The 16603-nt window shown below is 38.4% G+C and overlaps 1 protein-coding gene across 1 annotated transcript in view; it reads right to left on the reverse strand.

Annotated features, from left to right (window-relative positions):
* Positions 1–16603, reverse strand: part of prrc2c (proline-rich coiled-coil 2C) — a 55420-nt gene that overhangs the window by 36269 nt on the left and 2548 nt on the right. The window contains exon 2 of the mRNA XM_087298088.1: positions 2502–2671. Coding sequence (XP_087154214.1) covers positions 2502–2616 — 115 coding nt within the window. The 5' untranslated portion in view covers positions 2617–2671. The remainder of the gene's footprint in view (positions 1–2501; positions 2672–16603) is intronic.

Here is a 16603-nt window from a genome sequence, read left to right on the forward strand (position 1 = left end):
ACATTCTTGAGCACTCTCTTTTCTAAAGCTTGTATGAATGAACAGCAGTGACTGAGTGGCCAAAGACTGCTTATTTGATCCAGCAATGCACGAGAGGCTAATTGGGAAGCTAACCCAGTATGCTTGATCAAGAGTACAATCTGCTAAGTATTTCTGAAGGTCAGAAGATCCATCGTCACGAGTAAGTTTATGTGAAAATCATAGATATAGAACAACTTTATTAAACAGCAATTTCTGATGCAGTGTTCAACTGGACACTAGGGTTGGGCTAATAGACAATAACGATGCTGAGCCGGCATCACGATCATCCGCCCCACCCGCAAACTCGCTCATCAAAAATACACACTTAGGCTCTGTTTACACTAAGGCTACGTTCACACTGCAGGCAAATGTGGCACGAATCTGATCTGATTCTTATTCCCCCTCACGTGACACAGGTGATGACAGTGTGAACAGCCCAAACCGCATGGAATCTGATCTTTTAAGGTCAGATCTATGCCACTTTCATATGTGGTCTTAAACCAGACACAGATCTGATGTTTTGCAATGCGACCGCAGTGTGAACGGTTATGTCGGATTTCATGTGACTTTTACGCAATCTTTGAGTGACATGCGTCATCATTCTGTGCTGCAAACATCCTCTACCCCTCAGCAGCACAGTAGAATAACACAGAAGGCAATTACAGTACCACAGAAAGTTGGTTGTTCATGTTGAAAAAGAATCTGAAGGCATAACTGGTGCTTATGAAATAATCTGGTTAACGATTGAAGCACGGGTAGATCGCGAGGCCAAAAAGCGTTGTGGGTGTTGCGGATGGGGGATCTGTGTGCAAATGAGGAAGAATTTTCTCTCCAAGAGAAAAAAAGGGCAGTTGCTCGAGCACCCAAACCTCCCTTCTGCACGTGTCTGCTGTTTATAACCAAGTGAAATTAAATAACTCCACAAACGGAGATAAACCAACTCCGCCTTCACAACTCAGTCTGCGGCTGCTCATTAACCCTTGATGAGTTCACTACACTGCCGGTGGTCAGAGCGCCACGCACCGCTGTTGTCATAAATCACAAAAGATTAGTGTTTTTTTTTAATCACAGGAGACTTATTTTAGATCTCAAATGCTGAAATAAACATTAGTAGTAGCAAAATAATCATTTACAGTTCATGAAATAGACCCCGGTTGTCTGTGAAAAGGGTAATAATCATATAAGCATGATCTGACAACGTGCTTACTCATGCAGCACTCACGTGTGTGGATAATTAGACATTTCGGCTCTCCGTAATGCACTTTTGCGCATGCGGGTCAGTTTAGGACCATGATCTGTTCACACTGCAAATCTGATATTGGCCACATTTAAAGGAGCAGTGTGAACAGTCATGCAAAAAATCAGATCTGAGAAAACATCAGATTTGAGCACTAAGCCTTGCAGTGTGAACGTAGCCTAATACGTCTAAGTTTTAATGTGGCGTTTTAAAACAAAAAAGGATGCACGACCACAATGGTGTCACCTAGCATTTTTGCCATTCGTCCACACTAGACCACTGAAAGCACACATCACGTGACCACACATACACAGACAGACAGAATCTTGCGCTCATCTGATCTTCAGGCAGTCAGCAGGTGCTTTGAGCACAAACCCCCAAAGTGCAGACCACGTTGCAGTTTAAGTATGTACCACTGAATCTCATCTCACTGTAGTTATTAAACGTGATATTTAATTAATTTTGTCTCTATCTAATGACTCTTCGGTCTTTTGAATCTATCAGGTAACGTGTCACAGCGTCAGTATACTGCTTCAATCTGTCGCTTTCACGCTTGTACTTTTATAACATTATAACACAGATCACTCTGCCTATTCATGCCAGAGTCCTGCGGAAAAAGTGATTGACGGGTGGTAATTCGTGAGCATCTTTTCTTTATTAACTTATGATATGGCTATGGGTAAAACATAGACCGTGTGGGTGAGGTAGTTGAAACAGTAGGCTACAAATAATTAATTTGTTATGAATTATTCAAAAATAATTCACTGCAGTCTATGATGACGATGCCATTGTCTATCGTGATGTTTCACATTAGTCATCGTACGATGCCAAATTAGTCTGCTTCAGCCAACCCTACTGGACACGCTTCACAAATTCAACCCAATGGCTGCTGTTTTTTTAATGATCAGAAGCTCATGAGCCATTTTTATCAGCTCGCAAATTGCTTTCACACAATACGACCATCAGCGATTTCCACATAAATTGTCTCAGTGGAGAAGAAAAATTTTCGTACAAGCTCCAGTGACAGGCAAAAATGGCACCCTGTACGCCAGCCTTTACTCTAGCTACAAAAGTGACAAGATTACTTTTCAACCCCAAATAAAAAGTCTGTATTTCATGACGTTAAATAATACATCTACTTTCTTTGCATTCTCTTCACTTTCTTGTAATAATGTGGTTCAGAGCTTTCAATTTTGAGATGATTTAAATCAGCTTGTGTGTGAGAATGATTAGCTGGACTCACCTGCAGTTTTCTGCGTCTCCAAAGACTTTCCCTTGTACGTGTTGAAGAGGCTAAGGGTTGCATACTTGGTCTTGCCATCCTTTGCCTTGGTGCTCTGCCCTGACTTCTCGGACATTTCGCTGGAAACTCATTGAGTCTGGTCCTGCGGCCTCACCCCTCAGAACCAGCCCCTTATTGAAGAGAGCAAGAAATAAAAAAAACTAAGTGAGCAGATGGTAAAACCAGATACTCTGCCTAATATTTACCAATAATAAAGTGCTTTAAGCTATATTTTCTGTCAGGTTTAAAAGCAGGAGTAAGAAGCTAATGTTGAGCAACTACAGAGAGAAACAGACAAATGTACATGTGAGCAAGAAACACTCAAATGTTTGCTCATGATAGCCTTTATTCTCGTTTCACAAACATTACTGAACTGAATCCAGTGCTTCTGACTAGGTTTATTTGAGGCTATATGGCCTTGCAGAGAAAATGAAAGCATCAAGTGCACAATCAGCCTTTAATCAAACTCTCCTACTTCTGCCCAAGACAGATTTTAATGTGCAAAATATATTATGTATATGATTGTTATACTATACCTATTTGAAAACATCAACCAACAAGTTTGTCACGCTAGTATATCCATCACCAGCATTGCTTCCCCTCCCTATAAGGAAACTAAGTGGCTGGCTAGGGAGTCCCCTCAACCCACTAGTGGTGTGAGCCGCTTCCTTGCTAAAATCATGTTTATTTAGTACTTGAATATTGAAAAAATTTCACTGAAAAGAAAAAAATCCTAACTTTATTAAAGTTGAAATTGCTTTTGTGTGAAAGTCATGTGATCAACAACAAGCTTCATTGCCTGCCTTTATATAACGGATTTATTTTGGAAATTGGATCACAAAACGAAACCAAACGAACATTAATCTTCAGACGTACAAAAACTGAGGGGGAAAATGACAACGAGAAGAGACAACCACAAAATTATTTTAAAGGGTAATGACAACCCCCATCTTCAGTTTAGGTCTACCTCAGAATTTTTTTAAAAGATCCATAATAATGGGCGTGGAGCTCCGCGAAAAAAGGGCAGGCATGGGCGGGGCCAGCAGGGGAGGAGGAGGGGAGCGAACAACTGTTATCAGTTAGCTCCCAAAATGAGACACAAACCTTAAGGAGATGCATGATTTTATAGTTTACAAAGTTAAAATGCTAAGAAATAAACAGTGATTTAATGCCCTGCTACATTTGCAATTCATAATTTCATATACAGATAACAACAATTTATATAATTATAAAGATAATCGTGTTCATATGAACACTATAAATGAGGACTTTTCCCTCAATCCCCGGGTCTGAATGCAGACTCAGTGCAGCAGGTCTCTTGCCAGGTCTATTTTAACCATTAGCCCTGTTGGTAATCTAGAGGATTTAGGCAAACACAGCAGCACGGCGATATTGTCTAAATGTGAATGAACTCCTGATAAAAGACAACATCTGCCATTCTCCAATTCTTGTACTGCTCTCCCAACAAAAATGCTTGCTGCACACAAACAGCATTGCTGTATTGACCCTGACACCATTGAGGGGAAAACATGCAACAAACCCTGTGAATCATGAAAACAAACACATAAAAAATACAACAGAAAAAGTATGAAAGTTTAATGCCTCGCGACTAAATAAAGGGCGCCACTGTGATCGTGCATACCAATGCACAAAACGGCGACGTAAAAGCGTCATTCAAAAAAAAAAAAAAAAAAATTACCTCATGCTTGTTTTTTTGTTTTGACGCGCCGTGTCAAAACCTTCTCCACCAATCAGATTGGCACTTTTGTTTACATGTAAGAAGCTGCTTAAGTTACAGTAAACAGCACTTGGAGGTGCTTAAGCGCAAAACTGTCAATGCGAGCGCACATTGAAGAAGTTGCCCAGAGGCAATACAAGCGTGGAGCTGCTTATTGCTCTGGTGAACAATAATCATTTCCTCATCACTAGAGCCGGAGCTGCTGCTTGAACCATCCATAACAAGCGTTTCTTCTTCTGTGTTACAAGCAGGTGTCAGAAGTTGTGTAGCGCCATGTAACGTCAAGGAGTGATTTTGCATACTCTTCTGCTCGATGCCAGTGAAAATCGCTTAGGTTGTATTACAGAAAAACGTCTTGAAAAACGCTGACAATAAACGCAAACGAAAAGTTTTATATACAAAATGTATATATCTGACTGTATTATAGGACAAAATTGCATTACAAAATATTATATACTGTAATTTAAATGTATCTATACATTTTAATACAAGAATTGCTGTGCTGTAAAAAAAAAAAAATAAACCTATGTATGAAAAGCATTGTCAATGCACCATGATAACGAACTGAACCGAATCGATAGGCATGATAATCGTAAATGAACGATGAGACCAGTGAAGATTCACACCTCTACTTTTAAGTGCTAATAATGATGTTAAAGACATAATCTAGTAGCACATTTTATGGGAAACATCCACACACACTCATTCACACACTCATACACTACGGACAATTTAGACTACCCAATTCAGCTGTACCGCATGTCTTTGGACTATGGGGGAAACCGGAGCACCCGGAGGAAACCCACGTGAACGCAGGGAGGACATGCAAACTCCACACTGGAATACCAACTGAGCCGAGGCTCGAACCAGCAACCTTCTTGCTGTGAGGCGAACGTGCTACCCACTGCGCCTTACAGAGCCGTTTTTAGTCTAAAATGCATTTTACTGAACTGTAATACTGTAGCATCTTTCACTGGCATATTTTGCAGACTGGTAATATTTTTTTCCAGAAACATGTTTATTAAAGTTATGTTTTAATTTAATTAATAATAGTTTAATATAAGCTCTGGACCCCGCATCTCAAACATAAGGAACAGGGAAGGAGACTGAACAAATAATAAAGTTTGTGTTTGGGTATTAACATTAACACAGTATTTGCTGCTTCCCTTTTTTCTATGTTTTTTCTATAAATGTTTTTTCAAATTTACTTTATATTATTTGCTTATTGTTCTTCTTATGTATGAATCCATCTTTGCATTAATGTTAATAGTTTTGTTGTTTTTTGAGTTTTTAATGAGTTCAGAATGTATATTCTTTTATTAAGTAGTTCATTTTCCCTTTTGGCTAATTACTGTTCAGTGTTGTTTCATTGCAGGGTTTTTACTTTTGGAATTTATTAAAACAAAAACTCAACCTGGAATCTTTTATAGAATCTTGAATTTGTTTGCCAAAACAATAAAATAGGTTTTAAACACTATAGAAGGATGCTAAGTAGGAATTAAAATGCCCTAGTCATTCAGGGAGATATTAAGTAGTAATATTAAGGCTTTATTTTCTGTTTCATCGATTGTATTAAAGAAATAAGGAATAAAATTATTGTGGGCTAGTTTGCAATGGTGATAATGCACTATAGAGCAAGGTAGGACCCCAAAATAGTTCAGCTTAGGGCCTCCAAATGTACAAGGCCAGCCCAGATCACCAGCAGTGAATTTGAAGCTGATAGAAGGTCTCTACATCTTTGAATGTCAATGGTTGGAATTGATGATGCATATCACGTTGCCATGCCGATGTCAGTGAAGATGGTGAAATGACAGTGAGGGAAGGGGGTGCTGCAATCTACCGTGAGCCACATGGAGCTCCATTCATAATTGATGTGGTGTGAGGGCTTATGCCAAGACAACAAAGTATAAGCAACAGGGTCACCTCAACATGTCCAACAAATTAGACACACTGCAGTACATGAGCCAAAATACCAGTCTGCTAATACATGTAAAAATGACCACACTGTATATCCACAACTATATTTACATTACTATATCTACGTTTAAAACTATGGCTACGTTCACATGCCACATTTTTTCTTTAGCAGATTTTTATAAACAAAATGTTTTGCATGAATATGTGTATTGTTTTCAAGGTAGATCAGTGTACATGCCACAGCTATATATGGCATTGTTAACACAGACAGACAGAATGGCCAGAGACACAAAATTCAAAGAATGCAGTAAGCATTTGCATGAAGTCCTTCATGTGCTGAGGACAAAATTATGTACATTTAACAATATCGGATTCATGTAACTAATAATGCATTTAAGCTAGGGGTGTCAAAAGAAACACATTTTTATGGGTCATCACACTGCACAAGAGGACAATTCTGTTTCAATTTAGCAACAATGGCATGCACTCACCATGTGTCTATGATAAACTTGAGTTCATGATATAACTTGCACAATGTTACTGAAGTGCAGATTCTTACACTCTTTTAGAAACAGAAAGTGAAGCACTAGATCCTTTCTGAGGCGCACCCAGCTCTGTGAGTTCAGCAACTCCTCTAGAAACTATACATGGATAGGGTTGTAACGGTATAAATTTTTTACAGTATGATAATCGTCTAAAACAATACCACGGTTTGACGGTTTCGCGGTATACGGTATGTTACAAATGTTACAAAATAATAGAACAGTAAAGCAAATTTGACTTTTTCCAAATAATATATTTTCAGTTACTATAAACAACACCACTTACAATGAACAAATAAAAAAGTAAGAAAATAATAAATAATGTGTCAAAGTCCAAATAAAGTCCAAATAAACATGGTGCAAATCCTCAGTAAAAAAATAGATATAAATATTTACTATACTATAAATAGTTACATAACGAAACTAGATTCAATTTGGAACATCCTTAGGTTTTATGTGCCAGCATGGATATGGTTGTCTGTGGATATGGATTTGGATATGGTTGTCTGCAATGCAGACAAACAGCTGCACCTTCATTTGCGTCTTTTGAAAACTGCAAGAGCAGCAGTTCGTCTTTGCTGTGTCACTGTTTTGTCATGTTTCTGTGCTGCTGTGCATGCAAAAGTACTTAGTATGAGAATTATTTCATGCAAAACTTTTTTTTTGCGTTTTATTTAGCCGCGCATAAATGTATGCCTATCTCTCATTCCGTGTTGTTCAAAAAGCTCGTTGTTGGTCCACAAACAAAAGCGAAACCTATGCTTATTGGTTGTGATATAGCGAGTTTGAACCAATCTGGGCATGGAGGAGGGACAATGCATCAATGTATCATGTCTGGTTTGTCCGGAGACACAGTGACGAGCGTTTCTTTGTCAAATCAGCGTTGTCAAATGTTGATGACGTAACCGCACTGATTCCGGAGCCTCTGAATGTTATGTGATAGGGCACTGGAAAGCTGAGATTCTCTTCTTTATGCCAATCTTTGAATTGTATGAATCGGATCAGCGGATCAAAAGTTATTAAACACTTAAGAGCAATACTTATTTTTAGTCGCGGGCGGCTGTCTCAGTCTTTAAGGGTTAAAACCGTTGATATGCAATTGTTCATGGTATGATAATCGTGCACGTTCAAATCGTGGTAGACCGTCATACCGGTATATTGTTACAACCCTAGTTAGATATAGCAGGGGAGATTAACTTCTTACTCCAGGGCCGAATAATATTTGTTTCGGGGTAAACTGCCTTCTCTTAGTTGCAGCCGGTGAATGAACGAGAACACATGTAACTTGGTAAAAAATATTTATTACTTTCCGTGTGGTACAACAAATCAGTCACTGAGTGAAGATAGTTTCATTGCCAAAAAAAGCTCCTCCTTTCTTTCTCCCTTTCCGCTTCACACACACACACACACCCAAACTGCAGCCCAGTCTCGTTGAAGGACCCGCACATTTTACAACACGTGCAAACATAACGGTTGTTTGTAATCTGATTATTTGTTATTATCAACGCGTTGCTTGCCATGTGTTATTGATGTAAGATTGTATTCAGTTTGATCAGAATATTCATATTGATTATAACGAGCGTGCGAGCTAGAGCAATAGGCTATTGCCAACTCGCCGCAGCCATTTCTAAAATGAAACTCTTATCAGAAAACAATAAACACATATGCCAAGCGCAACTTTGTGTTTGATCTTAGCAAATACACTGTTGCTACTAAACAAAACATTGGAAAACTTCACCGCATACAAACAGTCACGTGTGGGTGGCGAGTCCTCCATCTGCATCCCGTCTGAAAGGACCGTAATGCAATTTTGATTCTTCCGTGCATAGATAAATATCATTTGATTTGCTTTCATCCATGTGTATTATATCCATTTTGCGGCAATCTGTGGTGATCTGAAAATTTTGTATATCGCCCAACACTATTTGACACCCATAGTTTTCGGCAGAAGGATTTCGCATGTTTGCATTGACTTAATAAGCAAATCACTCATGGTAGATGCTTCACCTGGGTCTGGTGTAAACGCAGTATTAAACTTATGATGGTTTCTTTTTTTATGTAGGTGAATTAATAAAAAACATAACAACCCAAAAACGAAAATGCTCAATTTACGTACCCTTTTTTCTGTTAAATAATAAAAATACATTAAAAAAACATTTGTTCTGTAACCATTCACTTCCATAGCATTTCTTTTGCTCATACAGGTTTGGAAGCACTTGAGGGTGTGCAAATAGTAGGGTTGAGCAAAATGGGCAAAAAAAATCATATCCTGGTATTTTTAGGAGGAATGACGGTATACAATACAGACGGTATTTTCCCATAAATGGTTACTTGAGAGTTAAAGCCTTTATTAAAACTTTACCAAACATTTTTTTTTAACAAAATATAATTCAAACACAGGGGTTCCTTCCCTGTTTACAAATAAACGGCTGCACAAAAAAATAACAGCTGCATAAAATCTTTGATAATTAAAATACAGTACAAGTTTTTTTTAATGCTTAAAACTATGTTGCACAACATTTCAAACCATATAAACAATCTTTGATAAATAAATACAAATATAATTTTTTCCTCCTTAACTCTATACTCAACACTTCTAAGCTGTTGTGTAAATTAAGTAAACAGAACCATAGAAAACAGCTACATTGTCAGAGCAAAAAGGGAACTCACTTAAATAGAAACAACAAAAAGTATTGTACGATAGAAAAGAACCACATTGAATGTAAATGACACAGTATTTTATGTCACAATTACAGTGTTGTTATAAGTAATACCACAGTAGTGTGATTTATAAACAATTAAATCAGCTGTATATGTTTTAGTTACAGATTTACATGCATGTAATGTGCATAATTACTAAATAGTGCACATAGAAGATATCTAAAGAGAAGTCTTTTACTCAATGTAAAAAATCCTACACTTTTGTTTTTACTAAACTTGTTTTACTAAATATTAAATAAGGAGATGAAAACAAATAAGACTATAGATATGAGAAGTAAAATTGTTTTAGAGTACTGTGATGAAATGCTGGTAAAACATATAAATGTAAACAGTGATAACAGAGCAGAACGCAGAGCTAAATGTCTTATAACAAATGTAAAGAAGAGACTGTCGTGTAATAAATATTTATAACTTTTAATCAGTGAATATGAGGTGGTTTCACTTTCGAAATGTGCTATAAATGCCTCTATTTTGGCGTTTTAATTCCATTGAACACATTCAAGTGCTGCTTGTCAATTTCACAAGGCTTCTACATTCGTTCCTTCTGTCAATTGCTGAAGAACTGTTCGATAAATGATTTCAGATAGACTGCTGTGACAGCTGCATTAGCTGTGTGAGCTGTGTAGCTGCGTGCACGAGAGGGGAGTGAGATGTGTCCGGGAATCACGTGTGGCCTCAAACCCTATCGATATGAATGATATTGGATAATCCTACATCGAGTTGGGGAATCATATCAATTAGGGATGTAACGGTATTGTAAATACCGTCATATCGCAATAGCAATTTTTTCCGAAATTACCATAGTCGCATGACTCAGTAAAACTATAGGTCTTGTGACAAAATTTGCTCAGGCGAATGAAGCAAACGGGAGGTAGCGGAAACTACAATTCCCATCAGCCCAGGTGTGGCCATCATCCTTTGCGGTCTGTTGTCGCTACAGATCCAGTAATGCGGAAATGGAGTGTGCTTCTAGTAGCGGGGATGAAAAAGAGCTGGAAATGATCGAAATCTAAAGCGGGTGTTGTCGCCGCGTGCGTACTAAATAGTGGTGTTGTCACGCGCGTTCTGATCAGCTGTGTTGTTGCGCGCGTTCTGATCAGCTGTGTTGTTGCGCGCGTTCTGATCAGCTGTGTTGTTGCGCGCGTTCTGATCAGCTGTGTTGTTGCGCACGTTCTAATCAGCTGTATTGTCGCGCGCGTACTGTAAAGTGGGAAGGGGGGGTGGAGCGCGCATACTCAAGAGCGGTGTTGTCGCGCGCCTACTGAAGGGTGGGACGGAGGGTGTGTCGCGTCGTGGGGGCACTTTTGATCATTTTGGAAGGGCATTTTCTATCCAAGACAAAACGGGCATGTGCACTGCACAGGTTGAGTCCCATGTGTGCACATGCCTGCAAGTTAGGGAATACGACTAATAACAGTCATGGGGACTGCAGAAACACAGCACACTGTTCAGATTGATGCAGACATTGACTTGTACCGCAAAGAGACCTCTATCTCACTCATGGCTTGTTCTCTCAAGTGGGGGAAAGACAATGCACAACGTTACCCACTGCTGTCAACCTGGGCCAAGTCATATCTCTGTCCCAGAAACCTCAGTCCCAAATGAGAGGGTTTTTTCTGTTGCAGGGGACAATGTTAATACTAAAGCTGTGAACCTACACTAGTCTCACGGTTCGGTTACGATTATCATGCCATCGATTCGGTTCAATTCGATATTTCGGTGCATCACGGTGCATTGACAGTGCTTTCCATACACAATTTTATAGTTTCTTCACAGCAGCATTTCTTGTATTAAAATGTATGAATATATTTATATTTATATACTATTTGTAATACAATTTTGTCATTTAATACAGTCAGATATATAAACTGTAACTTTAAACAAAACGAGCATTTAGCAAATAATATAAACAAATATAAATATCCAGCTCAATTTCTGATCCTTGTCTAGTTCTCTTACACCCCTTTGATTGGTCACACCCTAAAAAAAAACGGTTGCGATTGGCTCTTGCGCGCTACGTTCTTCACAGATGAGTGATACTGATAAGCGACAGGCGGCAGCGGCGATCTCACAGCTGATGTATGATAGACACGGTGGAGAAAACTCTGCAGACATGCGCTCGTTTCTGTACGCAAAAGTAACGCTGTAAAACAGCCGAGAAGAGAAGAAAAGCCACGCCAGCAGGTCAAATGGGCCACTGTGTGTGTGTGAGAAAGAGAGAGAGAGACAGAGCGAGAGAAAGAGAGAGAGAAATGGAGTAGGCTACTTTCATTCTCTCGATCTCAGTGAAATAGGGGCTATTGTTGTTTATGTCAGTGAAAGACTGATCTAGCAAACACACACAGTAAAATTGTAATAACCGGTTATGACTTTTACTGAACCGATACCGAATTGTCCGCGTCTGCATCGCAGTGCATCAAAGAAACGATTAATTTTGACACCCTAGTAAATACCCAGAGATACCAGCTTTTACCAGATTATAGTTATATGATAATTTTCCTTAAAACCCATCTCTATCTAAGTGAGTGAGTGAGTGAGTGATTAAATGTTGAATGCGATGAGTTTTCAACAATACTAAATTGAAACTTTATTTTTTTACATGGTTTAATAATTTTTTGTTATTAAAATTGAAGTTCCTGTTTCAAAGCTTACAGATAGATGGCTAATTTGTATGTCATTGACACTTTTGGCACTTTTTTGGAGTATTTTCATAAGTTTTGTTTTTCCTGTAAATGATTCAATAAATACCGTACCGTGACATTCATACCGAGGTATTACCATACCGTGAAATTCTGATACCGTTACACCCCTAATATCAATACATCCCTAGAACTCGATATAAAGCCCAGCCCTAGTAAATACATTTACACTTTTGAAATATTTCTTGCATTATCAGAAGTCTACATGCAATTTATTAGATCCATGTTGCACAATGTGATATCTTACAAATATCTTGTAAATATTGATGGAATCACAAAGACTGTATAAGACTTAAATCTAAAAAAATATGCAAACCAACTAAACCCCCACACACAAAAAAGAAAGCACAAGGTAAGACAGAAGGTGTAATGAAAGTGAAAGCAGTCACATTTTACTCTGCACTATCAGCAATTACTGGGACAACAAGAAAAAACTCTGTGCAGTCATGAGTTAAATGCCATTAACAACTTTCTTCCAATCCAGACCTGATAAGATGCCATCAATGCAACTGTCTGGCATATTAAAGATGGAGAAAAAGTTATAAGTAGTTAAGCTCAACAATAGCACCATCAAAAACATCATTCAAATGCCTCTTTATGCCAGACTGCCAAGTCAAGAGGTGGAGACAGACAGATGAATGCATAAAACCCCCTGTGGAGTGCGAGTCATTCTTGGGAAGTCTAAGTCAAAGATGATTAAAGGGTCACGAAACACCAAAACACATTTTTTGAGCTTTTGACAGTCGTATATGTGTCCCACACTGCTAAAAACACTATTAGGACACCTATATTTCACTAAAAAGTGTAAATTGGTTGTTTTTGCGTTATTTCAAGCAAATTCGTACTTCCTGTTTGAAACGAATTTTTGAAGCTGCGTCACGGCCATGACATAATAGCGTGTATTCCAGCGTGCAGACTGGGCGTCTGTGCCTGAGTGAGTCTTATTACGTCTTACAGTGTGATACATTAATGCATGAGTAAGGCTTGGGTCAAACCAATCAGCGCGCTCTATTGTGCAACTTCATTAATATTCATTTGTGTCCCCGTGTTTACACCACAAAGACGCCACGTTGTGTTGGCAAAACAAGCGTGAAGTGTTGCTTTTAGAGTTTGCTACAGTTAAGTTTCGTTTTCATTTTCTCTCTGTGAGAGCTCAGTCTCACGTGTGGATTAACAGTGTACACGACGCTCGACAACAATAACTTACGTGTCTAAGGAGGATTATTGTTTACCTGAGAGCTGTTCTCATCTGCAAACGCTGAAATCTGGATTTGCTTGTAGTATTCTCTTCATAAAGACGCGGCTCTAGTTGCTGGTGATTGTCCTGTCTCTACAGATTTGGTAAGTGAGCGACCAGTGCTCTTTGTTTATTCAGTTTGCTCGTATCGAATTAAGTTAACTATTGCACTGAGTGCAGAAATGTTAGCACCGCATTTAGTGACCGGAATAACACACGCGGCTTTCTGACGCTACCTGCCGTGTGCATCTAAGTTTCCGGGAAATGCAGAGTTTTTTTTTCTCTCATTCGCCGTGCGGTATCAAACATTGCATGAAAAATACACGCTTAGAGCAGCTCCTCGAATCAAATACCTCGTTTGTCGCGAGGGGCATGAATGAATTCCCTGAATGAAAGAGCCAAACTGCAGTTAAAGTCCAACATTTATTAATTCAGCAAATAATTCGACTACAGATGTCCATGTAGGTTAAACACCATCACTTTCTCCTGTCTGTGTGGGTGTGTATTTTGACTCTGAAACTCGCGCGTGCACAAATAGACACTCCCACACCATCCCACTTTAGTTCCTCCGACACTCCCCCCTAAACAGAGCTGGACACGCCCACTTTTCTGACTTTTTCGAAAGTAGAGGTGTGAAAACACCCTGCTGAAACGAGGGGGTTTCATGGCCCTTTAAGACTGGAAAGACCGAGTTTTAAGCCAATGATTCCAGAATTGTGAAGCAATTCACTTACATTTTAAATGACTGAGAAATCTCCACACAGTTTAGAATGATAATGTGTAAATCTTATATTAAGCAATGAAATACTGAGCCTCAGATACACTGAAGGCTTCAGTCAAATTTCATTACTCTTCCAACCCCAACCTCTGACATCCAACCATGCCCCCATCACCTGGCCATCTGCCTCCCAAATGTACAAGCCAATCCCTGCTTTCCCTTGACATTCCCAAAAGAGCATCAAAGCAATCACTGGCATTGAGCCACGGCCCCTAGGGGATAAGAAAAGTCAATATATTTTTCAATATTGACGAGGGCTGTTCTTAAAGCAGAGAGATATGCACTCATATGAAACCTCACAGCTCAAACAAATCCGCCGTTACCAGGAAACATCAAATCCTTCACTTGATCTCCTGTTCCTGTGGCTCCATCCCTTCCTTTGTTAAAACACACAAGGCCAGCTTTAACCAGTGGTGTCATTGGTGGCATTTCCCCTTATGAATATGTAAAGCTTTTAAAGCAAAAGTTAAATGCTTAAGTCCTTTCCTGACGCTCACAAATATCTTCCCTCCTGCTGTCACTTTGATGAATCAAATCTGACTGGTTCCTGCATCTGCTGAAAGACACTGTTGTGCGTTGACCTCAAAGGCTTCGGACTTGCTTCAAGATTCAAGAGCCACAAAAAAATAAAAATAAAATCTATTGATAGTTCATCCTCAAAAAATATAAGTTTGTGGTTAATTTATAAACCCTCAAAGACTTTTTCTTCTCCATCAGTAGAATGTTATTTTATTTTTTGTTGCTGAAACTGTAATCTTGGGTGATTCATCACATGCAAGTTAACAGTTACTGGATCTTAGTGAACTTGAAAATTAATAATGCCCATGGCTGCTGACAATAAATCAAGGTCTTAAAAGGCCAAAACAATCAGTCAAAGAAAAAAACTGACGAGTACAATTAGTACCGTTAATCCACATAAAAATTGTCTTGACAGCATTCATGAGCCAGGGGCGAATGTTTTTCCTTCATCTCAATGCATCATCAGAAGCCACTGATATAAATTTGGTTTGCTTGTAAATATTTTATCAAATAAGCATTTTCATTTTTTTGGGGTGGGGTGGGTGGGGGGGGGGGGGGGGGGGTGTCACTTTAAGGTTAGTTTAATTAAACAACTATATTCAAAAGTTTCTTCTCATTGTCAGTATATGGTGTACACACACAAGAGCACTGTGCATCAAGGTTTACCCCAGATCCCAATACACGACTTCCTGTGTTGTAATCAAAGCACGGACGCATTCAGTGTATATACGTAAAGAAAAACGAAATGCTGAATAAAGTCATTATTTTTGTTTTATGTGCGCACAAATGGATTAGTGTAGCTTGGAAATTCAATTGAACCACTGAAGGTATATGGTCTTTTTCTTTGTATTTTTCTGGACTTTGAATAGGTCAGGAGCATTGCTCTCTATGGAGGGTAAGAGATGTCAAAGATTTCACCTTCGGGATTGAACAGCAGCTTTAGGGGTAAAGTCTACATTCTGTTTCTTTCAGTGTTTCCTTTACACAAATTACCATAATCAATAAGTCTTGAGATCAAAAAAATTACAAATAATTATGGTGTACATTTGTGCATATTTTCACAGCAAACCAATATAAGAAATGTAACACAATTTGCTATAAATTTAACAAAACTCACCACAACCATTTGTTGCAATATTTTTTTTCTCGCAAAATCCTGGAAGAACTGTATTTTTTTCTAAAGACGAATGACAGGCTCAGTGATTTGGAATGGAATGAGGATAATTACTACCACAATTTCATTTTTGGGTGAACTAACCCTTTAGGTCGTACCATGCAAAGGCTGATAAATTACAACAAATATAATGTTGAAAATGGATATTGGACACTCAAAATACCCAGTCCATTGCAAATGAGAGCATTATTATGTTGAAATTCTGATATTCAATTTAATCATATGATCCATGTAAAGGAGTAGCAAACTCCTTACATAAACTCATATAAATCATTGTGTTGCTCTACATAATCCATCTTTCAAGTAAGATGATAGTTATCAAATGGAAAATATAACCATTTGATAATTATCATCTTACTTGAAAGATGAAGGACAAAGAGCTGTAGCTTTAATGGTGGAGACAAAGCAAATGATGCAACACAATGATGGCAAAGAGAAACGCACTTAAAAGTCCCCAAAAGGCCTGGAGTATCCAAACTGATAAACAAAACTAATTGATAATTGAGATCCTTTAGACATTCACCAACTAAATGAGATGCTAGTAGGCATGGGCCGGTATAAGATTCTGACAGTATTTCATGGTATTGTGATTACTGCTCAAAATATATTATTTTTAAATGTCTGGGTGAAAAACAAAAACTTTTTTTTCCCGTTTGAAAACAACATATTTTAGTTTGAGAAACATTTATAATATTTTGGAACAGTAAACATGTTGGGCTAATTAATTCAAATAAATCA

The sequence above is a fragment of the Danio rerio genome, chromosome 20 (genome assembly GCF_052040795.2).
Source record: "Danio rerio strain M-AB ecotype USA chromosome 20, GRCz13ab, whole genome shotgun sequence".
Taxonomy (NCBI): Eukaryota; Metazoa; Chordata; class Actinopteri; order Cypriniformes; family Danionidae; genus Danio; species Danio rerio.